The 27,329-nt window shown below is 31.9% G+C and overlaps 1 protein-coding gene across 4 annotated transcripts in view; it reads left to right on the top strand.

Moving 5' to 3' along the window:
* Positions 1-27,329, top strand: part of LOC126886001 (acyl-CoA Delta(11) desaturase-like) — a 150,335-nt gene that overhangs the window by 76,941 nt on the left and 46,065 nt on the right. For 2 of the 4 annotated variants that reach the window (XM_050652844.1, XM_050652840.1), the window contains 2 exons: positions 1,007-1,189; positions 6,919-8,695. The exons of the other annotated variants lie outside the window; for them this stretch is intronic. In XM_050652844.1, the coding sequence (XP_050508801.1) occupies positions 1,007-1,189; positions 6,919-7,285 (550 nt within the window). In that variant the 3' untranslated portion in view covers positions 7,286-8,695. Of the gene's footprint in view, positions 1-1,006; positions 1,190-6,918; positions 8,696-27,329 lie in introns of those variants that run through there. 4 annotated transcript variants of the gene reach the window in all.

Genomic DNA, 27,329 nt, shown 5'->3' with positions numbered 1-27,329 from the left:
TATTAATTTTAGAGATCGAGTGCAATTTGTTGCGATTATTTCATAAATAAAACTGTTCAAAACCAAAATTTTGTTGTAATTTATTTATGTAAGTACAAATTAGTACTGTTAAACACACAGTTGATATAAAATTTTTTACGGTTGAAAGTCATCACTTTTATATTTTTTAAAACATTAATTGTCATTAATGTCGCTGAATGTATTTTTTGGTAGCAACGAAGAACATCTGACGTAATATACTTGAAGAAGGGATATTATCAAAAATTATCACCTTAATTTGCATTTCTGTAGCTTTCTAATGGTCAGACTCTCCTATGAATGAAATAATCTATAAAATTGCTATAATGTCATTTTATTGTAAAATGAACTGAAAAATTTGTAACCTCTAAAAAGAAACCTGTTTTTACACATGGGACACACGAAACCTGTTTTTACACAAACCTAAAGGAAAAACTTTTTTGTTGGTCCCTTGAAGATAAAAAGTAATAAAAATTAAATTGTAGAAAATTTAATTTGCTAAATTTGATGTTTAGTTAAATTTTCTGTTAGGTTGCTAGTTTATGAGATACAGCACGAAAACCCTATGCACCCCTTTTTCCAAGATGGCGGCCGGTAGACAAGGTTGGCGACCCCAAAAACTTGAACTTAAGCTTCTACTCACCCCCCTACATATTAAAAAATAAAATTGACTCCTCTAACAAATGCAACCTTAAATGTAACATTTCAATGGACTAATAATATAAGTATTAGTAAAGTATTAGTAAAATCGCTGACGCAGTTCTCAATGTGTATAATAGTTTTTGAAGTAATTTTAGACATATTATGGAGATTATTTTAGTTTATTGTTACACCGAGATCGAGACGAGACAAATAATATTTGGTCTCACGAAACGAGACTGAGACCGAGACGATTCTGCTAATTTTATTTGCCTTCGAGACTGTTACGAGACTCATGAAAGTCTCGTCTCAGTCTCGTCTCGTCCTTATTTGCTTTTTATTTTTGTAGATATTACACACTTCTGATATTAGCTTTGACGTTCATTTTACCTACAATAGCCATGGTCCATTTCTTTCATGAAACGACTGTAAATGCTCTCTTAATTTGTATTGGAAAATTAGTCCTCACTCTAAATGGAACTTGGTGCGTCAACAGTTTTGCACATATGTATGGATGGAGGCCCTTTGACAGGTTAGTAATAGTTAGTATGATAATATAAATTTAAGGGAAAGTGGGGGAATAGTGCCCGTCAGGTAATCGTGCGCTGCATTATATTTCAAATTCCTTGGAAGATTTTATGAATCCAACCAGTCCTACACCTTTCGGCCGATCTCGTGAAGAGTTGGCGCCATTATATTCAGTCAATCGTTGCACGTGGACTAAGTGAAAACCGATTTTATTAAAAGTTGCAATCACTCTTCTAGTTTTTCAGCTTCAAAAATTAAGACGGTAAGTTCGTATGTTTTATACAGTTGGTTTTAATTTACTATTGATTTAAATCATGTGGTTTTCCGTACATTTTTGTGCATCTGTTGGTTTATATGATTCAGCAGTTTTACGTTTGCGATGACGTTTGCTGTTTCAGGCATAAACGGGTAATAGTGCGCAGGAGTGTGCACGATTCCTTTACAAACAATGAAATGGTAAATATTAACATTACCATTTTAGCCGTTTAGCCGTCAGGAAATTATATTCGCCTATGTTGATCTATCCTCTTAAAACAATTGAACACAAAATTGGAGGAAGTTCAGGAAAAAAAGAAGATTAAGGGACAATAATCTCAAGAGAAAGGAGGACCAGAAAGCTGCAAGAAAGGTTTTCCAAATATTAATTGAGAGCGCATTTGCGAATCCGTGCGCATGATTACCCTCAGGGATATGGAATCTTTAAAACTTATTTTAAGTATTCAAAATAGAATAATTAGAGCTTACTTTAACGTACTGGCCATTATGATAGATTTAAAGAATGTATAGCAGAAGCGATTACTGCTTAAGTGCGCACCATTCCCCCACTTCCGTTAAATGTTACAATTTATAGGATTAGCCACAGTTTGGTTGTAATAAAAATTACTTAATGCTACTCGCGAGTATCACAGTGTCATCAGCATACCTTGTGTTATTAATTATTTCTCCATTTATCTTTACGGCTTCTGTGATTCCTCTAGCGCTGTTTTAAATACTTCTTCCGAGTATATATTAAAGAGAATAGGAGACAAGATAGTCCTGCTGTACCCCTTTCTTGATCTAAATTTTATTGGTCAATGTAGATCCTACTTTCACTTTAGCTGTTTGACCCTAATATAGACTCACTATTGTTCGAATGTCTCTGTAGTCCATTTCGATCTTGTGGAGTACTTAAATTATATTTTCGTGCTTCACATTATCGAACGCTTTTGCGTAGTCTATAAAGCATATGTACACGCCTTTGTTCATATCTCTGGGTGTTCTTGTCATAAGCTATGTGTCATTGGAATATAGATTGTAAAATAGTTATGTCTGAAACAGTTGGTGAAGTATGCTTTTTGCGAACGCACGCGATGTTTAGAGCACGAGCGACAGTGGAGCGAGTGCTATACATTGCGTTAGTTCGCAAAAAGTACTTCACGCACAGTTTCATACAATATTTTATCTACGATAAACAAATAAAAAACTGTAACTCTTCGTCACTGGAATTCATTTCCATTCTACAATTTTTAGAACTTTGACATTTAAAAATCCTAACTACTTTCAAACCGCAAAACTGTCAAAATTTTTGTTGTAAGTCATTGCTCATATTGTCATCACCATGACAAGGCGAAAGTTAAGGATATTTGATTATATGAAAGTGTGCTCTGCTATCTATAATGACAGTTTTCACAAACTAAAAACTTATACATAATATGAGATAGAGTAGATAAAATAGTTTTCTGTGTTGTGTGTTGCACATGTAGAATATCTGATAAAGACTTGTGTTTCACATTTTGCAATCCTCTACTCGTGGTGTGTTCTTGTTGTTCAGTATCTCTTTAAGTATTAGCAACCAAAGCTTGCTGCATTCTGACGATGGATTTGCTAAACATTTTCCTTCATTTAGTATAATCAGGGCTGCTTGTTCGATTTTTCTTTTTTTCATTTCTGCTTCTTCACGATAATTGATGCATCTTTCCATTGTAGTCTATGTTAATTGTTCCAGGCATGTTTGTATATACAGTGAGCGCCACCGTACTAGACACATGGGTACATGGGTAGGTACCTAATTGCTATGCTTATGGGCTAATCCGGTCCGTTCTCAGTAAAACTTTTAGAACTTTAACAAAATGACAACTCTAAATGTCAAAATTAGATCAGCTGATCTATTATCTGTCAACTTTCTATATTAATATTCAGTTTGTATACATTTTCTGACGTTCTGAACGTCACTAGACAAAAAAAATTAACATTACAACAAGTGAAGGCGCCAGGACTGTAATAGCTCAATGTTCCTATGTATCTAGTACGATGGCGTTTACTGTATGTGATGTGTCGAAATCCATTTAATGTATGTTTCATGCTTGTTTATTCTTACACTTAGTGGTCTTCAAGTTCCACCCACGTAGAAATTGCTGCATGCATTTTTTGACCTCTTCTATGTGTTATCGGGTTTTGTTTTGGTCAGGACAGATCTGGAGCATGTTGGATGTTTTAAACTTTGTGATGTTATACTTATCCTATCCTCTTAATTTTTCTGAAAAGTCCTTTACATAAATAGTATTTTCATCCTTGAGTCATTTTTGGATTATTTGTATTGTTTTGTTGTTTTATTTCTTCTATCTTGTGGAATTCCTAGCTTATAAACACAATGCGTAGTCAGTAGGATAACAATAACAATGGCTAATCCCATAAAACATAACATTTAACTTAGACATGCCACAGGATAACAGTTTTAGGATAATTAAAGTTCCAAACCTATCTGCGGTTATCACGCATTTCTAATTCAGTGCATTTTCATTTTAGTCCAGGTTTTACAACTGCTCCTGTAAGAAAAATGTTCTTATTCGATTTCTTTCACAAATTCCCGTCGAAAAATGATTACCAATTAATTCCGTTATCAAGCAAAATTTTTTGACAAAATTTGTTTAAAAAAATTTTCAAACAAATTCAAAAAATCACTTTTTTGCTCGGGAAAACTGCTAATAGATAACACGTAGGTAATAAAAAAAAAGAATGTGTGTGTACTTTGTACGCACGTAAGAAGTTATACTTCTACTACATATTATGTGATTTTTAAGACAATACCAAAAATTAAAAAAAATAAAAAAAAAACGCACACAAACACATTGAAAAATGCCACAAAGAAAAAATGATTTCTGAACGATAATAATTGTTGGCAAAAATTTTAAATACGCATTTTCTGAAAAAAAAAATATATAACAAACATAATTACAATCATAAAATGCATAAAAAAATAAAAAAATTAAAACTTGCATCGGTAATCGAACCCGTGAATTTTGTGGCGCTTTGATTCGTAATCGAAGCCTAGACTCACTCGTCCAATTTCACATTATTTGTCATGTGGAAAAATAGGGTAACTGAACGTTTTACTGTTTGACAGTGGCTTTGAATATAATTAAATTATGTAGTTTAAATTTTGTGGAAGAAAATATAAAAATATAAAAAAACAGTAAGAAAACAATATATTAGATGAAGATAGGTAGAACTTTTGTTGGTAATCAAATTAAGTATGTAAATCAAAGCATTACATACCTACTAGATAAATAAATCTACGCCAAAAAATCATAATTTAAAAATAAAAATCGGACCTAATTTGGGATTTCTCTCTAAAATCCCCATTCTTGAGAAAATAAATGTACAGTAGAGCGTCGATTATCCGAACGTCGATCAACCGAACGACCTCTTATTCGAACTATCGACTCCCGTGTCCCGCACTCGAATACCGAGCAAGCGTTAGTAATTGACGCTTAAAATATCTTCAATTTTCTTCAATATTGTATCCAAAAATAATTATGTTGTTGCAAAGACTGCACTTTTTTGTTTAGTTGCTAGTTGTCATTATCAAGATATAAATAAATATGTAGGTATATAAATATGGCTTTTATTCACTTGTGGATAAATATGTATGACTATAAATATGTATCAATATATTGTAGTTCGATTATCCGAACAAATCGGTTTCCGAACACCTATGTCCCCCAATTAGTTCGGATAATCGACCCTCTACTGTATTTCAACCTAATCCAAATGTATAATTACAATATGATTATAATAAAAACTACTTACCAAATTAGAATGAGTTTTCCTTGTCCAAAATAGTCCAAAAGTCCAAAAATATAGGTATATGAAAACAATTTAAAAAGGCAGTATAACTATTAATTAACTTTTGTTTGTTGTTTCTTTCACACAAATTTTGAAGCGCAACAACCATAAATAATCTAACCACAGCTGTGCCACAGCCGCCATATTGAATAATTTTTGACATGTCATTTGAACATCCAATCAGAACAAAGTTATAATGCGCATGCGCCGGGATCATAGGTTTTAACATATAAAAATTCACCCTCATATCGCCGGTAAAGAAGTATAACTTCAAAAATCAAATATTTAAAAGATAAAATTAAAAAAACTTGCGTAAAAATAATTTCAAATATGATCATAAAATGAATTATGTTCTTTGAGGGGGTAGGCGCACAATCTTGATCCAATGCTATTTAAATGCATTTATTTTTTTCGAATCCTGACAAAACTAATAAATATTTTTGAAAATTTTAAATGCAGTATGAAAAATTGCATTATTACCGAGGGCCTAAAGTCCCTTAGAATAAACAAAAAATTTCTTTTGAATGAAATATTTTAAATTAAAAATCACACCATTTTTTTTTACTCCCGTAACTTATTAAAATAAACATTATAGAAGTTTTCAGGGACTTCCGTCCTTAGGTAATAATGCAATCATGGAAATCTGCGTTTAAATTTTTCAAAAATATTTATTTGATTTCTCAGAATTTAATAAAAATGAATGCATTTAAAGAGCATTTTACAATGATTTTGCGCCTACCCCCTTAAAAACATGATTCATTTTATAATCACATGTGTAATTATTTTTACGCAAGTTTTTTTAATTTTACGACTAGGTTATGTGTTATTTCTATTGAACCAAAAAGCTTTTTGTCAGTTTACAGGATTGTGGTCCAAATCCTTTATTTATCAATTTTTATGAAGTTTTAGCAGTAATTAATTTTGAATAATGACTTTATTAAGGGCCGCAATCTACTTAGCCATAACAATTTTGATTGAGTAATTACAATTTTTTTGATGATTGAATTTTTTTGCTTATATAAATTTTTTTACAGCATATAGGTAAACATGTCAACCTTAGCAGTGGAGCTCGGTTAATCTTCCTTTATTTATTATATTCTTTAAATGACTATTTATAGTCTATTTATTAGTCTCAAGACAAGATTTATCGGCGCCCTATGATTCTGTAGTTCCCAGAATTCAGTATTTCATGGTTCTCTTTTGGCAAACTGTTAGCCAATTGTTATCTACCTACCTGATATCTATCTGTTATTTCTCTGTTAGTCATATACATACCTCCCTAATATATCTTCCTGGTATACGATTGGATTATTTCAACTTGAAGTCACCTCTTGGTCCACATAAGGATAATTACCATCCTCATCTTCCCTTTTTAGCCCTGTTAACTTTAACTAACTTTTTTTAATAACTTTTCTGGCCTCCGATCGCTAGACTTTTGAGATCTCTTTTGAGCTTCCAAAATTAACATTCTCAGCAAATTCGTCTCTAACGTCTGGGTTATATTTGCAACAAAAATAGTAAATTGCATTAAGATGCCACACGAAGATAGTTTTAGAACAATATATAATTTTTTTTTCATATTTAAGACACTAAACCGTATATACGTTTATTGGTTATTTTTTATCACAGCTCCATCAATCCAGTTGAAAATCTTACTGTTTCAATAGTAGGCTTAGGAGAAGGCTGGCACAACTATCATCATACCTTCCCATGGGATTACAAAGCTGCCGAACTTGGAAATTACCGAGCTAACTTAACAACTGGCTTCTTGGATCTCATGGCTTATTTAGGACAAGCATACGATCTCAAAACAGTATCGCCGGAGATGATCAAGAAACGAGCTGCACGAACAGGGGATGGATCATACAATTTCGATAAAGTGCCCTTAGAGAATGGTAATGCAAAAGAACACCACAACTTCCATGAGGACTGTGTATGGGGTTGGGATGACAAAGATATGAAAGAAGAGTTTAAAAAAGCTACTATTCAATATTAAGTAAAAAGTCTAGCGTAAGAGACGACTATTTTCGTAAGAGAATAAAATTATTTCTGTCCTTGTTTTAAAAAATTATAAAAAACACTGAGAACCGTCTATTTTTATGTATAAATGTGCGCTTTTTAAACATAAATTTAAATGTACAGGGTTATTCACGCAAGTCTAGCATAGTCCATAACCTTTATTTTTAATGGAACACCCTATAAAGTTTTATATTTTTAAAAGCTGATGAACAACCTGATTTCAATTAACTATATCATGTATAATGTATTATGAATAATACAGGGTAAAATTTTGAAATTATTATAAGTATTGAAACCACTTATGGAATACAATTTTTGTGTCTTTATTAAAAAAAAATATATATATAAAAGACGCTAGGATACGTCAATATTTAAATTCAAACGGGCGCTTTATAAACATCAATTTACATATACAAGGTGATTCACGCAAGGCTAACATAGTCCATGATCTTTAATTTTAATGAAATACCCTGTGTAGTTTTGTGTTTTTAGAAGCTCATCTCAGTGTATTATGTAGGGTCTATTATGGATAATACGAGGTGAAATTTTGCAATTATATATAAGTTTCGTCAAAACGTTCAAAACAAAATTTTGAAATTAATAATTTATCACACTTTAAATAAGGGTATTATTTTTTTTTAAATAAGCTAAACAACTATATTAAATTTCTAACCCAAGTATCAGTATATCGGTGGTTTCTATTTAATATCTTGACGAAATTTATTAATAATTTCAAAATAGTACCTTGTATATTCATAATACAGTTTGTTAAGATCCGGTTATTAAGGAGGTTTTAAAAAGATAACAACAGGGTGTTTCATCAAAAATAAAGAGAATGGACCATGTAAGACTTGCGTGAATCACCCTGTACATTTATATTTATGTTTAAAAAGAGCACATTTAAATTTAAACGTTGACAAGTACCAGTGTTTTTTTATTATTTTTTAAAATAACAGACAAAAAGTTTTATTCCATAAATAGTTTTCACACTTTATAATTTTCATTCGGTATTATTCATAATACACCGTAAATGATATTAGTTCATTGAAATCAGGTTGTTCAGCAGCTTTTAAAAATTTCTAAGATATATAGGGTGTTCCATTAAAAATAAAGCTTATGCACTATACTATGCTTGCGTGAATTACCCTGTACATTCAAATTTTTGTTTAAAAGCGCACATTTATATATAAATTCAATGGGTTTTGTGTTTTTTTAAAATTTTTAAAACAAGGACAGAAATAAATTTTATTCCGTAAGTGCCTTTTACATGCACTGTACATAATAATATATTTATGTTTGTACATTAAAAACTTTGTTGTATATATTTATATTCTTGTAAAATTGTATAATGTATTTATAAAAATGTATAAATAGAAAATATATTGCATTCTTTCTTTCCACTTTTAGAAGATGAATCTATAATATTAAAACTTTAAATTCTGATTTAAGGGGGTAGGCTCAAAATTTCGGCTCCAATGTTTTTCAGATGTGTTAATTTTTTTGAATCATGAGAACACTAATAATTATTTTTAAAAATTTTAGAAATGAAAATAACGTTATTAACGAAGGCCTAAAGTCACTGAACACTTCTATAATGTTAAATAATTTAATAAGTTAGAGTGGTAAAAAAAGAGAAAATTTAGTGTGATTCTTAATTTCAAATATCTCATTCAAAATCGAATACAATGATTTTTTTGTGAAGGATATTCTTGAGTTGGGGTTGATTTCATGTAATTGAATGAACTATCTTTCAGTAAAGCCGTTCCAGAAACGCAACTCATAAATATTGGTAATATCATTTTAAAGTCTTCTACTTTAAAATGTATAATACTTATATGTCTGAGTTGCCGATATAAATGAGTCATATTAAATAAATTATTAGAAGAATTTTTTACTAAGCAACAACATTTTTGTTTGATTTATTTGTATTTTGAAAACGGCATGCGATTTGGACGCCGAAACGTTAATAAAATCATATTTTTAGCAAAATTGTGGCTTGATTTCCATTTAAAATAGTTTATTCCAAAGAAAGTTTTTGTTTATTTTAAGGGACTTCGGTCCATTCGGAACCTCGGTAATAATGTAATCTTCCATTCTGCGTTTAAATTTTTCAATAATATTTATTAGTTTTCTCAGAAATGCATTTAAAATTTAAATGAATGCATTTAAAAAGCATTGGAGTCAAAATGTTGGTCCTATGCCCTTAACTATATACAGAAGAAAAGCGAACAGCTATAAGAGCATTTGAAAAACATATAATAGGCCTACATAAACCAAGAGATCAAACATTTCTACGAAGAAGTTAATAACTCCAGAGAAATTCAAAAGAACAATACAAAGTATTACAGAAACAAAGAAGGTGTACTTCTGGAAGGAAAGTATGTGTTACAGGTTCTTAAAGACACAAAGGTTACCCCTCTTTAAGGTAGGCAAAATGCACTCACTCACAAAATTAGATTTTTCATTTGTTTATGTTCAATGTAATTAGAAAATAAGACTAAGCGCAACTTAAACCCTCTACCCTCTTTCCACTCCCTTCCTGTCTGTGTTACAGGTTGTTAAAGATACAAAGGTTACCCCCCGTTAAGGTAGGCAATATGCACTCACTCCCAAGATTATATAACAGCTCTACAGGCCTTAGAGGCCCTTGGCACTCCCAAGATTAGATTTTTCATTTATTTATGTTCTATGTGATTAAAAAATAGTCGGCGCAACTTGAAAACCCTCCACCCTCTTTCCACTCCCCTCACAAAAAACGTAATTTTTTCGATTTTATTTTTTTTGGGGTGGGATGCAATCAATTTAAAATTTTTTAAAAATATTCTAAAAAACATAAATATTTTTATGTCATACCGGTTTAATATTGTGTATTTATTATTTAGTTACGAACCACATAATGGTATATTTTATGCCGGCGCGGGCATAATGTCTCCAAAGTATGCCAGTAGTACGGTCTCATTTACGCATTCAGTATTATTTTCTGCCATCCATTGTTGAAATTTAGCGTATTCCTTGTCGTAAGTTTGTTTGGATTTTTTCGACAACAGATTCTCAGTCGCTTTTTTGGCTTTTTTATCTATTTCTTCAGAAATATCGAATTCTTCTTGCATTCTCACTTTTTTTGATAATGTCACATAGAAAAACTTTGTTTACGTTAATATCAAATTGCAAACCAACATCACTTTCCTAGCAACGGTACTAAATACCTGCTGCGATACAATATTACTTCTAATTAATATAAAATAAAATTAAAACTTTAATAATTGGTGCAATGAACCGGTATGACATACATTTTTGTATGCACCACGTACATTATTAGATGTAGATGCGGAGAACCTCGAGTTTATAAGCTTGTTGCCCTTAGGGTATAAACATCTAATTAATCCCCTTGATTCATAAATAACTATTATAGACTCATAGGTTGAGTGTAAATAACCTCAAACTGCAATTTGATTTATTTTTTTGGGGGAAAAAGCTTATAACTTTTTTGGGAGATGGCTACACGGCTATTTTGATTTTGTATATTTAATCAAAAACTATATTTCCAATATTTTTCGGATTTTTCCGTAAGGTGCGCCACCTTCAAAAATCCGATAAACTGTTTTTTTAGGGGGTTTATGGGGATTTTCCCCATTTTATAGACTTTAAATAGATCAAATCAAGGTTTTTATAGGTATAAATTATTTGAAGTAACTGATTCCTTTAGGAAATTCAAAAATGGGAGAAATATCCCACATAACAATGATGTTCGCATCATATTCAAAGCATATACTACCAACATTCGTCGGAGTATATTCTTTTTAGTATATGCGTAGTACAAGAATAGCATGTACCTTAAAAAACTCTAAACTTCATGTTCTTTGCATATACTTCAAAGAATATTCTCGTACCGAATAAACTGACCACATTCGTGTACGTAGTATCTCGGAATATTGGTAAAAGTTTATTCTTAGAATATACCTTTATCGAAAATTCTTAACACATACTTATAAGTACAATCTTAACACATACTTATAAGTAGATACTTTTAAAATATATTAAAAATAATATGTATGTATAGAAAGTATAATATTAGCCTTATAGATTATAGATTATCAACTTCGTTATTTTTTAGAATAATAAAATTATTAATATTTTTGTATGTAGATATAGTATTGGACGAATTTCATTTCAAAATTGTTGTATGGTAAAAAAGGTTAAACATTAATTGTTTAACGTTTATTATTAAAAATTCGTTTTTATAATTGAAATGACTTTACCATTTTGATGAGTATATCATGAGTATTTTTACATCGTTTGAATTTGAATTTAGGTATATTCAATTCAATATGGGCCATTCCAGCACCAAACGTGCCAAAACCCACAACCAAACGCTTTGGTGTTTCCAACCGTCGAGTAAGCTTTTTCCGCCAACTTACCTTAAAAATTCCCACTATTATAAAAAAAATTCCCTCCTGTTTACAAAATCTGAGAAGATATGTTTAATTATTTTCAAATATTTTGATTTTTTTTTAAATATTTACAATTTCGACTGGGGAAAAATTCCCTTTTAAGTTAACTTTTTCCTTTTATCACCTTTTATGTTGAAAATTCCCGCAAAAAGGGAAATTTCCCTCCGTTTGGTAACACTAACCACCGATGCACCGTTGTTTTGTCCGGTGACCAAACAAACTGCAAACGGCCACACGTCCAGTCTTTTCCTACCTGAATAAGGATTAGGGATAGGAAACCATGAAACGAAGGTAAAATATGAAGACGAAACCAGGCATTATTTGTATCTGTATCCATAGATAAGAGGGTGTCTGTATCTATGCAGTGTTAAGGATGAAGACGAATGATAAAGTACTATTAGGACTAAAGAACATACATAATTTTTTTATTTTGTTTGCGGTGTTTCAAAATATAATTTATTTTGGTAACTCAATATTACTTAAATAGTAGGTATCTAGGTAAGTACATATGTATAAGTATATAAATTTTAAAGATAAATGCAGATTTTTGTTTATATTCGGTTCAGATTTGGACCACCATCTCCATATAGCCATTTCAGCATCCTCATGCCTCATCAGTGAAGCTATGCAGTCACAATTCCTCTTAATATAAATTTTAGTTACTTATACATAGTTTAGTTTAGCTAAACATTATATAATAATTTATATAAATAACTAAAATTTATAAATATATAGGTACTTACTTTTTAAGTAAAATTGTAGAATGTAGGAAGTAACTACATTCTCATATGCAATTAGAATATGTAAATATAATAGGTATTTGGTAGAACCAGTAGAACCTAGGACGAGATTAGGTGATGCTGAAAACATACTTTTGAGCAATTTAGCACTTTCTTAGAATATTCTTAAAAATATATATTCTTCCCATACAAAGATATGCGGTAGTACGTTCTAAGTATATAAATAGAAGGTTTATAGCACTTCCTTGGAATGTTCTAAAAAGTACATTCTTGGTATATACTGAAAAAAAGTGCGGTAGTACATTCTAAGTATATACATAGAACGTTTAAGTACTGTAATGTAGTATATACTCAGTATCTGCTCTGCACATTCGCAATGGTAATTACGCATATTCTCAGTATATACTTTTTCTGAAAAGTATGTTCTATGAATCTACTAGTGAAATGTGGGATGTTAAAACCCCCCAAATAGACCCACAAAAAGCCCACAGGTTTTTGGGTGTTTCTACCATTCTGAATGTCCTAAAGGACTATGTTACTTCAAATTATATAATATATAACTTATAAAAAAACCTTGATTTGATCAACTTTGAAGTCTATAAAATAGGGAAAATCCCCATAAACCTCCTAAAAATCAGTTTTTCGATTTTTTGAATGTAAATAATTATGCATTGAGCTGGCGATGTATGAGAGATGTATCGTTGGAATTTGATATAATATATAAAATAGGCTCAGTTATCTATGTAGAAAGAATACAGGAGGGCACACAAGTCAAGAATATTGGCTGTAGAGCACCTGAGGGCAAAAAAAGAGAGAAAAGCCAAAAAGGAAATGGAGAGATGCAGTATTGGAAGACGTGAGTGAGTTGGAATTCAGAGATTGGAAGCTGAGAGCCAAGAACAGAAATCGATGGAAATTGTCCATCCAGTAATGGTCCTAAAAGGCCTGTTAACGCTATATGTACACAATGTACAGTACATACATAAAAATAATGTAGGCAGGTGGTTCTAACAAAATTAAACAAGCCAAAGGATCCTGGCTCAAGAATTCATGTAAAGAAATAGAAGGCTTAAAAAACATGACAGTTTCAACCTCCACAAGAAACTTAAATATACTTCCGGATGTAGAAAACAAAAAAATGTTCATCTACTTAAAAATGTTCATCTACTTAAAAATGCAGACGGAAAATTTGTGATCACGAACAACAATGCAAAGAATAAGAGGGATACATAAGTGTACATCAGTGGGAGGGATCAGTGACCTTTTTGACGATACTTCTCGAGAAATTGCTCCACATACTACCTGTGCAATTCTGCTTGCTCATTTGAGGTATGACTCCTCTATGGAAGGTTGTCACTCCATCTTTTGCGCGGTCGGCCGATACTTCTACCGATTCGTGATTTATCTCTTGCGATTTATCTATGATTATCTTTGATTTATACAAAGTACCCAAATTCAAACTAAAACCTTATCTATTTAGTCCAAGTATATATATATATATATATAATATATATATAATCTTTAGACCTTCTACCCTCTCGGGTGTAGGTATTAACGTGTGCTCTGTTAACAGTGCAGAAATCTCTTCCATTGTTTCCTGTCCTGTGCCATCGCCTTTGCTTCGTTCCATGCTATTCCTTTTTTGTCCAGAATCCTTGCCATCACTTCGTTCCATGTCTCTCTCGGTCTTCCTCTACTTCTTTTTCCCTGCACCTTCGTTTCCCATATCTTTTTAACTGGTACTTCTTTCTGTAGTCGTTGTGGATACCCCCACCAACTTAATTGTCTTTTTTCAACATACTCCATCATTGTCTCGATTTTCAGTTCTTCTCTTATGTAGTTATTTCTTACCCTATCCCTTCTAGTGACTCCTTGAACTCTGCGTAGATACCTCATTTCTGCTGCCTGTATCTTACTTTTCTGTTGTCTATTTAGTACCCAGGATTCACATCCGTATGTAAGTACTGGTCTGTATATAGCCTTAAATACCTTGATTTTCGTATGTTTCGATACTTCTTTCTTGTTAATAATTGTTTTTCGTATTGCGTGGTACAGTCTATTCACTTTATCAATTCTTTTGTTGATCTCAGCTCCCTGTCTACCTGTTTCTTCAATGGTTACTCCCAAGTACTCGAATGATTGTACCTGTCTAATCTCTGTATCATCTACCTGGACATGCACATCCTCTCTTTCTTTAGCTATTACCATTACGTTCGATTTCTCTTTGTTCATAGTCATACCATACTTTTTTAAAACTGTGTTCCATGTTTTTACGCTTCTTTGTAGCTCGTCTTCAGTCGCTGCTAAAATTACTACATCGTCGGCAAATGTACAATCTGCTATCTCCGTGCTTTTCAGATTTCTATACCCTATGTGTAATGGTCTGACTTTTGTTTTTGTTTGTTTTATTATTTCGTCCATAAAAGTAATAAATAGTAACGGGCTCAAGCTTCCCCCTTGTCTTACACCTTCAGTTGTTCTGAACTGGTCAGATATCATATTTTTACTTATCACACGGTTTCTAGTGTCTCTGTATATTGATTTAGTTACCCGTATAAGTTTCTCTGGTATGTTTCTGTTCTTCAGACTTTTCCATACTTTTGATCTAGGTACTTTGTCGAATGCTTTTTCCATATCGAGGAAACTGAGGTACGTTTTTTTCTTCCTAGATAATCTTTTATTTATTATGTCGTTTAACGTAAAAATGTGATCTTTTGTACATCTACCAGGTCTAAAACCACTTTGCGATTCTTCTAAAGTTGGTTCTATTATTTTTCTCAGTCTACTCTCTACTATTAGCTCATAAACTTTCATCACTGTACTTAGCAGAGTTATTCCTCTATAGTTGTTGCAATTCTTGTTGTCTCCCTTTTTATGTATACGTACAATCAGACCAATCTCCCAGTCTATAGGTATTTGTTCGTCTCTCCAAATCATTTGAAATAGTTCTAATAACTTTTGTAGTCCCATATCACCCATGTTTTTGATCATTTCTGCCGTAATTTGGTCATGACCTGGTGCCTTTCCATTTTTTATCTTCCTAATCGCGTCAGTTAATTCATCCATTGTAATGTTTGGTATAGATTCAACTTCTTGTTCGCCAGTTCTTTCTTCATCTTCTTCATTTGTGTTGTGAGGTTCGTGTTGTAGTAATTTCTGAAAATATTCTTTCCACCTTTCCATAATGCTAACTTCATCAGTCAGTAGATCTCCATTCTGATCTTTTATTGATGTTACTTTATGTTTATTACCTCTTATTCCTTTTATGACCTTATAAAATAATTTCTGATTGCTTCTACTATCGCGTTCTAATTTGTCTCCAAACTCTTTCCAGGACTTTTGTTTTGCTGCTACTACTATATTTTTAACTCTTTTCCGCTGCTCTCTATACTGTTTATAATTTTCTTCTGTTAGGTTACCTAGATATTTTCTCCTCATCTCCTTTTTCTTGCGCGTGTGTCTTCTGATTTCCTCTGTCCACCATGCTGTTAATTTCTGTTTACTGTTGCTTTTGTGTATTCCACAAACTCTCTCTGCTGTTTTAATAATTGTGTCTTTGAATGTGTGCCACATTTGTTCCACTTGTAAGTTTGCCCAATTTTTCCTTCCTAATTCTTCGTTCAAAACATTTACATATTTGTTCGCTAAAGTTTTGTGTCTTAATCTGTATGACTTGATTGTTCTAAATTCTTTTGTTACTGCTCTTTGGTTGTGATCCTCTGTTACTTCGTCTTTTATTGTTGCCATGAGTAAATAATGATCACTACCTATCTCTGGACCGCGTCTTACTCTTACATCAGTGATTTTCCTTCTGTTTTCTTTTTCTATGAGCACATAGTCTATTATGGATTTTTCACCTCTGCTCGGTTCTTCCCTTGTATACTTATGAATATCTTTGTGTTCATAGAAGGTATTTGTGACGATTAAATTGTGTATATGACAGTAGTCGAGTAGTCTCTTGCCATTATTATTTTTCTTTTTTTCCCCATGTATTCCAATTACTGCTTTGTACTCATGATCTCTCTGTCCTACTCTCCCATTAAAATCTCCCGTTACTAATATGGATCCTTCACTTCATTCGGTCGTCATTGATAGTTCTTCCCAGAAAACATCTTTTCGTTCTGCTCTTTCGTCTTCATTCGGCCCATACGCCACTATTATACTTTTGTTTTGTTCATTGCATTTAAATTCAATTACCATTATTCTGTCGGATATGGCCTCCCACTTTTTTACGAACTTTCTGTTTCTGGAGTGTATTATACATCCTACTCCTGATGCAGCTCTTTCAATTGTGTCGACCCCACTGCATAATAACAAATGTCCATTTTCTAGCTCTATTTCTCCTTTACCTTTCTTCTTAGTTTCTGTCAATGCAAGAAAATCTAAATTTGCCTTTTCAAATTCCATTTCTAGTTCCTTCTCTTTGTTATACAAAGTTTTGATGTTCCAGGTTCCTAGTTTAATAGCTTTTGTCACTCTTGTCTTGTTCTTCTCTCTATAATTTTCCTTGTTATTGGTTGACCTCTTTATTTGTTCCTTCGTAGTATTGGATGTTCCATGTCCTTGCTTGGTCGTCATCAACGTCTCTCCGTCCGATTTGCCAGTTAGTTTTTTGTATGGATTGTTCTTGGGTATTTGTTGCGTATCTCAGGAGACATTTCCGTTTTTCCCATCTCAGGAGACCTTTCGCTGTATGTTCTTCCTGCTTTTGATCTTGCATTATACTCCTTATCGCCATCTGTTACGACTTGTTGCTCCTCTTGCTCACAACCTAAGCTCTCTGTTGTATAAATTTCATCATTTATGTACAATTTGTTATATACTATATTTGCCTTATAACCTTTTTCTCTCGCTTCTTTCATCTGCTTTCGTAATATTCCTCTCTGAATCTGAATTTCTTTGGGGTAGTCTTCATCTATGAATATGTTAGTTCCCTTTAATTTATGAGTTGCCTTGATTATCTCCCTTTTTTTATTCCAATCTGTTAGCTCTATTAGCATCGGTCTTGTTTTATTTGCCGTTTTCTTTCCAATTCTTCTAATTTCACTTATATCCTTTTTTTCATCAAATTCGATATCCAGTTTTTCAATAACTTTCTGGCTTTCATTTTTCATAATGGATGTATCCTCATTTTCTGTTTCCCCAATCCCGAAGATTACTATTTTCTTTTTTCTTATTTCTCTTTCTAGGTCATTTATCCTGCTTTCTTGCATTTTCAGTTCTTTCTTTAGTTCTCTATTTTCTTCTTTGATTACCCGGTATTCTTTCTTAACTAATTTTTTCTTTTTTTCTTTCTTAAAAAAAAAAAAAACTTTAAGGTTAGTCCAAGTAATGAAGCTTACAATAGGACAAAACCTCGCAATTTTTACAGAATGGATCGATTTGCTTGAAAATTTGAGAATAAGCAGTGGATAGTCCAAGGATCCAAATCTATATGAGACCGAAAGGCGCTTTTACCATAGGGGTGGTTGCCAACCCATGTCGTGTGTGGAAATTTTTTATTTTATTTTGAAAGCAAAAGTTGGTAAAAACGTTCATTCTAAGCAAAAAACGTTCTATATATTTTTTTGATAAAATTAATAGTTTTCGATTTATTCGCTATCGAAAGTGTTAATTTTATATCGAAAAAATCAGTGTTCTTAATCATTTTTCTGCTAATAACTCAAAAAGTTTTCGTTTTATCAAAACAACTTTACTTAACAAAAATGTACCTATTGAAAAAATAATCAAACCTGTTTTTTTTTAAATTTCTTTAAGACCAATAGTAATCGAGCCATACTTTATTATATGTAAGCTCTTCTTCATCAAATGCTAAATATTGTAGTTTCAAAGTCAAAAGACGGGAAAACTCTGAATTTTTCGAGGATCGTATTTAAAGTATTTAAAAAGGTATATCTCCAGAAATAAAAAAATAGTCTCTAGCTCAAAAATTAAGTGACTTATAATAAAAATAATGTCAGCCCTATTTTTTTTCAGCGAAAAAGTGCTCGGAAACTTCCCCCTACTCACCACCCTAATTAAAATTAGTCATTGATATTGTTTGGTCTTCTTTATTTATGTATTATTAATAGGTTATAGATGTTTAACCGGCTTAGAATGATTAATTTTTAGAAAAATGGAGGCAAATAACGAATTTTTGTATTTTGGTAAAAAATAAAATTTCTTCAGAATAGAAAGATTAGCATCAGAAATACGAAAAAATGTTTAAATATAAAATTGTAGCTTATTTAATTCCCAAGAACGTGGTTTGCAAAAAATTTTTCTACGGCACAAATAGAGTGAGCTATTGACAATTAAAACTTGTAATAATATGCAAAAACCACCTTTACCAGCCTTTTCAAAGTCAACTCTTTTTGCGACTGAGGATTTTAAAAGGATTAATATTAACAGCCTTATGGAGCATGTCAAAACCTACAAAATTCTTTTTTACCAAACTTTGTACGATAAAAAATAAAAGAAAAAGAATGTGTGTGTACTTTGTACACACGTAAGAAGTTATAATTCTATTATATGATTTCAACAAAGTAAATGTTCTTAAAAGTTTATTTATATTTTATTAAATTATTAAACTAATTTTGATATTACCACTTTTAAATTTTTTTTATTAAAACAACACCAAAAATTAAAAAAAAAGGATAACAATCGTCCGTGTCAGGATTTGAACCCGGGACCTTCGCGTTTTTTAGTTGAATGCTCTGCCAATAACCCATCAGGGATTTGTTTTACGGCTTCTGGGACGTAATTACAAACGACGGTGACAAATAGATCAAGTGAAGTATTAAATACCAAAATGTTTAAAATACTTATTATCTTACTCCCATGGAAGACAAATCCAAAGACACAAAAATTATAATTAATATATTTACTAGAAACACTAATATCTTATTTTCAAACCTTATTTGCGCTGATACATACATAAATTGGATGATTTAGCAACTAACAACATACTGTAGGTGTGCGCATGCGCCAGGGAATGTAAAAATTCACACTCGTGCCTAAAGAAGAATAACTTCGAAAAGTTACGGTTAAAAAATCAATATATTTTTTTGAAAAAAAAAAGGAGAAATCCAATCGGAAGCATAATAATGTAAGTTGGCGGTGTTTTTAGTCATTGGCCTTATTTATTCTTCTCTATTTATATATTATTAATAGGTTCCAGAAGTTTGACTGACTTAAAATGATTAGGTTTTAAAAAACTGGAGTTAAAATCGAATAATAGAAAGAATTTTCTCTACGGCAAAAATTGCGTGAATCGTAAATGAGTATAATATCGAAAAACCTTGATTTTTTCGATATAAAACTAACACTTTCGATAGCGAATAAAACGAAAACTATTAATTTTATCAAAAATCTGTATAGGACATTTTTTGCTTAAAATGAATGCTTTTATCTAATGAAGAAGTTATACTTCTTTACGATCGAGAGTGAAATTTTGTAATGCCGGGCGCATGCGCACACAGACAGTATGTAGTTTGTTGCTAATCTTTTAAGATATGTATTTATCAGTGCTGTCAGCGCAAATAAGTCATTAAAAGGATATATTAGTGTTTTTAGTAAATGTATTATTTATTATAATTTTTGTGTCTTTGGATTTGTCTTCCTCGGGAATAAGATATTTTATAATACAATAGTAAGTATATTTAAAGTGTTTTTGTATACTTCACTTGGTCTATTAAATTTGTCAGTATGTATGAAAAATCTTGTAACCTGTCAAAGCAAAGGAAATATAGCTCAGTGGTCAAGCGGGTGACCGGAGATCGAGCGGTCCCGGGTTCAAATCCCGGACGATTCATATTTTTTTTTAATTTTTGGTATCGTTTTAATAAAATTTTTTTAAAAGTGGTAGTTAAGAAAGTTAGTTTAATATTTAAATAAAATACAAATAACCTGTTAAGTATATTTATTTCTTTGAAATTATACAAGGTGTCCCAAAAGTAGTGGAACGGTCAAATATTTCGCGAACTAAACATCGGATGGAAAAACTGAAAAATACGTGTTCAATCATTTTCAAAAATCTATCCAATGACACCAAACACCAACCCCCACTACACCCCCTGGAGGTGGGGTGGGGGTAACTTTAAAATCTCAAATGGAAACCCCCAGTTTTTCTTGCAGATTTTAATTCGTTACGTAAAAGTAAGCAACTTTTATTCAAGACATTTTTTCGAACTGTGGATAGATGGCGCTATAATTGGGAAAAACGATTTATCCTGATATAATAGGTAAATTATAGAAACAGTCTAATATCTTGAAATACACTTCCAAATAAGAAACTAAAAAACATATTTTTAATATTTTTCGAAAACCTTTCGAATAACACCAAACGTGACCCTCCAACCCACCCCCTGGAGGTGGGGTTGGGGGTAACTTTAAAATCTTAAATAGCAGCCCCCACTTTTTATTACAGATTGGGATCCGCCATGAAAAATTAAGCAACATTTATTTGAAACATTTTTTAGAATAATGCAACAAATAAGAAATTTCTCTAATAATTAAACTAAAGCGATGGGGTAAAAGTAAATTAATATCACTTATAAGACACAAAAGACACCTATGACGAAAAAACACTTAATCACAAAAGTTTTGCACAATCAAAAATTATTTTCTTCTTCTTCTCGTCGCACTACAAACAGGGGTGGGTCTTGGCTGACTGCACAACTCGCTTTCATCTCGAAGAATCGTCCATGATAGTTGGGTCAGTGGGTAACCCCATTGTTCTTAACCTTTAACTACCCGCGCATCAAGTTATAACATAACTATACGCGTGGCGTACTTTGTACGCCACAAGAAAATACACTTATAAACAGCGGATTTGTTTAATTTTTTTTGAAAAAATACACCTAAAATACACTAACTTAAAAATACCAGAACGCCGATTATAACAAAACTAAAACCAAATTGTAAAGCACATTCCAGTGATAGGTTAGAAAAATAAGCACGGTCAAAAATTAAATTTTTAAATATAATTGCAGTAGAATTCTTATATTTGGCGTACAAAGTACGCCAGCGCGTGTAGTTAAAGGTTAAATATGACCATATACATATTGTCTCTCTATCGTATTCCTGGGCGTTCTTCCTGTGGGGCTCAGATTAACTTGGAAAGGCGGTTAGTAGGGAGTCTATGAAGATGTTTAGACGTTGGGATTTATTTTCTTGGAGTACGTCGCTCGCTCTATACATCTGCTTGACCTCAGCATTTTGTTCTCATTCGGTATTGGTTGTCGTCAGGGTCGTGATAAGGTCCAAAAATTTTTCTGATCATTTTTCTCTCAAAAAATCTAAGTTTTTTTCAATTGCTTTAGTCAGAAACCACGTCTGACACCCCTACATGAGCATCGGTCTAAATACTGTTTTATATATTCTGATATTTGATGTTCGTCTTAGGATTTCAGATTTAATAGTGTTGTGGAGACTAAACATACATCTTTTTGCTGCCTGAATTATCCCTTTTATCTCTTTCGTGATATCGATATTTGTGATAAAATTCTCCACTCGTTCAAAGTTATATGGATCTATTATAAAATTCTGCCATATTCTATCTCGTCTCTTTTGTCTGTTGGTGCACATGTATTTGGTTTTCTCTTCATTTACCATTAAACCAGTTTTCTTTGCCTCTACCTCCAATTTATTAAACTTCTCGTTCACATTGGTGACTGTATTTCCCACAATTTCAATGTCATCCGCGTATGCTAGTGTAATTTTGGTTCATTGCTGTCAGTAATTCTGTTCCTAATTTGTGCTTTTCTTATTATTTTTTCCAGGATTATATTAAAAAGAAGAGGTGACAGCGCATCTCCTTGTTTCAGGCCACTGCTTATTTCGAACCAAAAATTATGTTAATTTTAATAGTTGATTTTCTCGTGAACGGATTAACGAATTCCGCTAATTTTTTTATTTTAGATTTTTTTTGGGGTATCTATACTGTTGGACAAAATGTTTACTCAAATTTCACATCTGAATTGTATTTGACTAGTATATAATTAAATACAGCTATTGTAGGCTAATATTCTTAAACTATCATTTTTGAATAATGACTTTTACGAAACGACGATGTATCTGTTCCATTGTTTTCTAATTACCGAATATTTAATGATATTTTTCAAATAAATTTTGGCGAAAAGTATTTAAATTGGATGGGTGAAGTACCGTAACTAATTTTTGTGAGTTCTCTGTGTGTTTAAGTGTTTAGAGTGATTTACAGCGTGCTCCATTTATTCAGAAAGTACATTGTGTTGTGAAACCTGATTATTAGAGAGCGGAATATATGCAAAGTGCATATAGATGCATATATTGCATATTTTCAGACAACAAACACAACATTGCATATTTAAGCTAAACACGATTTATTTTGCATATTTTAAAAATAAATTATATAAAAGTATAAAATTTTCCTCTCTTAGTTGGAATTTTATAACTTCGATATAAACGAGCTCGTTATTTATCTATCTATCGCTCATCTGGACTTTCCCATTACTACCTGAATTTAACAAGTATGGGTGTTCCCAGAAAAATATTATTTTATTAGCGTAGCAAGTCGTAGGTGCCTACCTGCTTTTAAGGGTCTAATAATTATTTTGTCAGTTTCCGGCCAACATTTGTTTAAAGTAACCGTTGTATCGTATTTAGTGTTTTTGAAGTGATTGGTATATATTAAATTTAAATATGTCTAGCATTCAAAAAAGTGCTTGGATAAAGTGTTTTCCCGAGTTTAAGCTAAGTGGAGACAAAGTATTTTGCAAGGCCTGTTCCAAAATCGTAAGTTACATTCATTTTCACATTTATTTTTTAAATGAGGAACTGACAAACAAAAGCATCATGTCCCACATCAGAAATTTTTCTGGAAAGAGTGTTTTTATTCGACAAATTCGCTTTTACTTCTATAAAGACGGACATAGAGAGAAGCATCAAAATACAAAAATCCATCAAATTGTAGACAATTCTGCTTTTGTTCTTCAGCTTAAGTAACGTACTTTGTTCTTTAAGTAACGTACAAATTGCTAAAGAACTTATGTTCATAAAAGTTAATTTTAGTTTTTTACCAGATCTAATAAAGTCATTAGAACAAAGGAATTTACAATTAAGTGATTCGGTTAATCTTGTTAACACTTTTTTTGCTCACTGTCAAAAAATTTCCGGAAATACAGGGATTACAATTAGAAATAAATTAAAAAATGTTTTAATTAAAAAAAGTAGAGTATTTTTAATATGCATTTGCATATTTAGACAAATTTAGAAAAAATACCTGCATATTTGTAGTAAAAGTAATGCATATATATGCGCATATTTTGGTAATGTTGTGTTGCATATATTCCGCTCTCTACTGATTATACTTAGATAGATAGCAATAAAAGTTAATAACAAAAATTTAGCCACCTTTGAGCTTTACATTACAAAATTAGTTAGAATGTTACAGGGTGTTCGATAACACAGTGGCAGACCAAACTAATGTATTTTTTTAAATGGAACACCCTATATTTTATTTTAAATTCGAAATCCAGTTAACTTCTCCAAGATTTAATCAATTTTATATAAAAATCGTAACAAGTTCAAGTCCCTGTATAAATAAAAATAAGCAAAACAGCAATGGTTTATTAACTCCATATTTTTTACATATTGTCAAAATTTTCAAGAATTTTTGATATTGCTAATTTTCTTTATATCAAATACAGGGTGAGTCAACACGCAAGTCCATTATTTTCTCAGTAATTATATCACTTTTGAAAAGTACCATTACCGTACTTTAATTTTTAGATAACATTCACTATGTCTAAATTTATTAGTTTTCGAGATATTTTCATTTTTCAATGGACCAGTAGCGTGGCCATCCAAAACACCAGAATTTAATAAACTGGACTGATTTTTTTGGGGTTACGTTAATAATGAAGTTTATAAAATACCTCCAACAACAAGGGATGAGATGAAAAATAGAATAAAAGTGTATTTCGATGTGTTAATTTACAAATCCTTCGTAAAGTAGCTCATCCAATGTAGTTCAGAGAAATAACGAAAAAAATATCCTGTTAGGGAAACAACCCCCTACAGGCCAAAATCAAATTTTTTGAGTAGTATGGACATCTGTAATAATAACCTATATGTTTTCTGCAGCCGATGTTAATGATATACATAATTATAAACAAATGAAGGTCAAAAAACGGTAAATTTTCGCTTTTTTCGTCTATTGCCAAAAAGTTAAGCATTTAGAGAGCAAGTTAGAGAGTAAGAAGCTCATAAATCGTGTAAAAAACTTCAATATGGTGTTCGCTGAATATGTCTATCCCTATTGGTTGCTTAGAAAATTGAAAAATAAATCATACATTTTGGGTTTTTATAAATATTCATAACTTATGTTAAAATTAACTTAGGACCTTTCTTCTTCTTCAAATGCAAATCCACTAATGGATGTTGGCGATCACATTTTCCATTAACTCTCTTTTTCTTGCAATGTGTATCAGAGATTGTATGTCGTTAATCCCTGTCCATTGCCTTATGTTTCGGAGCCAGGACATTTTCTTGCGTCCTATTCCTCTCTTGTCGTCAATTTTACCCTGAATTATAAGTTGAAGGAACTGGTATTTTTCGTTTCGCATGATGTGACCCAAATACGCCTTTTTCTTTTCTTGATGTTTTCGAAAAGCTGACGTTCTTGGTTGATTCTTTTAAGGACATCCACATTTGTGATTTTCGCCGTCCATGGTATCTTTAGGATACGGCGATAAAGCCACATTTCGAAGGCTTCTAATCTGTTTATATCCCTCGTATTGAGTGTCCAGCCCTCTATGCCATATAGCAGCACCGACCACACGTAGCATTTAGTAAAACTTAGTCTTAGTGTAAGGTCGAACTCTGAGCAGGTCAGTACCTTCCTGAATTTTACGAAAGCTTGTCGAGCTTGCTCAATGCGACATTTTACTTCCCTGTCCGATGCCCAGTCTTCAAAAAGCCACGTTCCTAGGTATTTGAATTTGCTCACTCTCTCAATGAACTTAGTATTCAGTGTTATGGTGGAGTTTTCAAATGCATCCAAGTTTCTGGAGATGATCCTGAATTTGGTCTTTTTGGTATTAATCTCTAATCCCATTCGCTTACTGTATTCTCCGATTATAGTGACAAGTTGTTGAAGATATGCTATGTTGTCGCAAATTAAGACAGCATCATCAGCATATCGTATGTTGTTGATCAATACTGCATTCGCTTTGATTCCCATCTCTGCATCTTACAAAGACTCTTGAAATATGGCTTCCGAATAAATGTTAAATAAAAGAGGGGAAAGCACACATCCCTGCCGAACACCCCTTCTTATATGTATGGATTTGGATATAGAATTGTCCATTTTTAATTGTGCTGCCTGATACCAGTACAAGTTTTCAATGCATCTCATGTCTTTCTGGTCTATATCAAGCTTTTTGAGGATCTGCATTAACTTGTGATGTTGGACACGATCAAACGCTTTCTCGTAGTCTAAAAAGCACAGGAATACGTCCTTCCTCTGATCATAACAATTTTGGACCAAGACCTGTGTTGCTACTATTGCTTCTCTTGTTCCCAAACCTTGCCTAAACCCAAACTGAGAATCACTGATGTCCCATTCACATTTTTTTGTATAATCTTTGATGTAGTATTTTTAAGAATATTTTTAAAGTGTGACTCATCAGGCTAATGAGTAGGGAGCGGATTTTTTGCTAAATGCATATTGCATGCATATTTCGCATATTTAAGAACTTTACTAAATTTTGCATATTTTAAAAAAAACATGCATATGTTGTGCCTATTAAAAATATTTAGGGCCAAAAAAAAAAATTAATTCGACACAAAATATTTCTTCGCACAGGCGTTCTATTAATTCGAGAACTACCTGAAGAGAGGCGGCTCATTCACTGCCTTTTCATTTTTTCTTAGAAAATACCCGATCTTTACACAAAGTACTTATTTATAGTACGCCGTCATAAAATGATTGTAGGATGTTAAAATGATGAAGGATGGTTTACCGGGAAATCCGAATTTTATTTACTTTGATTATATTTAGCAGGTACCTACAATTCTGGTGATTCTTTTAAATCCCCTATTGTTAAGAGAATTACACATTTATTTAAACCATAGTCCCTCTTTATTATACTGTGACCATAGTTTTACGATTTTCTAACGGGAATTGAAATATTCATCCCGTCTTTAAACGGCTTTAAAACTTTGGAGGACATATTTATGCGAAATCTTTAATGGAAATTTTGAAATTGATTTTGGTGCAGAATATTCGGCTTTAACAAGTTATTTTAAATACGCCCCAATTACTTCTATTGATGTTGAAAGGAGTTTTCCAAGTTATAAAAATATCAAAGAAAATGTTTCCTCGTAAAAAATTTGGAAAAACACATTGTAGTGAATTATAATCGAAGATATATTATAGTGATATTGTTGTTTTATTTTAAATAGGTAACTATTGGTATCAGTTTTTGTAAAAAATGTGAATAAATTGCAGATATTTAAAATAATGATTTTATTTGAAAGATAATAAATAAGATTGCCGGCCCCCCTATAAAAGAACCCGCTAGAATAGAATAGAACAGAAAATTTGTGGTTTCTCGAAATGCGCATATTTGAAAATTTTGTGCATATCTTGCGCATATTTCGTAATTTTTTACTGCATATATATGCGCATATTTCATCAAAATTGATCGCATATAAATCCGCTTCCTACTAATGAGTCTGTGATCCTCACATCTTTTTGCATTGACTTTTTTGGGTAGGGGAATAAATGTAGAGAGCAACCACTGCTGAGGATAGCAACCAGTTTCATAAATAAAATTAAATATTATATGTAGTGCTGAGATTCTCC

Source organism: Diabrotica virgifera, chromosome 1 (genome assembly GCF_917563875.1).
Source record: "Diabrotica virgifera virgifera chromosome 1, PGI_DIABVI_V3a".
Taxonomy (NCBI): domain Eukaryota; kingdom Metazoa; phylum Arthropoda; class Insecta; order Coleoptera; family Chrysomelidae; genus Diabrotica; species Diabrotica virgifera.
This window is presented reverse-complemented; position numbering and strand designations above follow the sequence as displayed.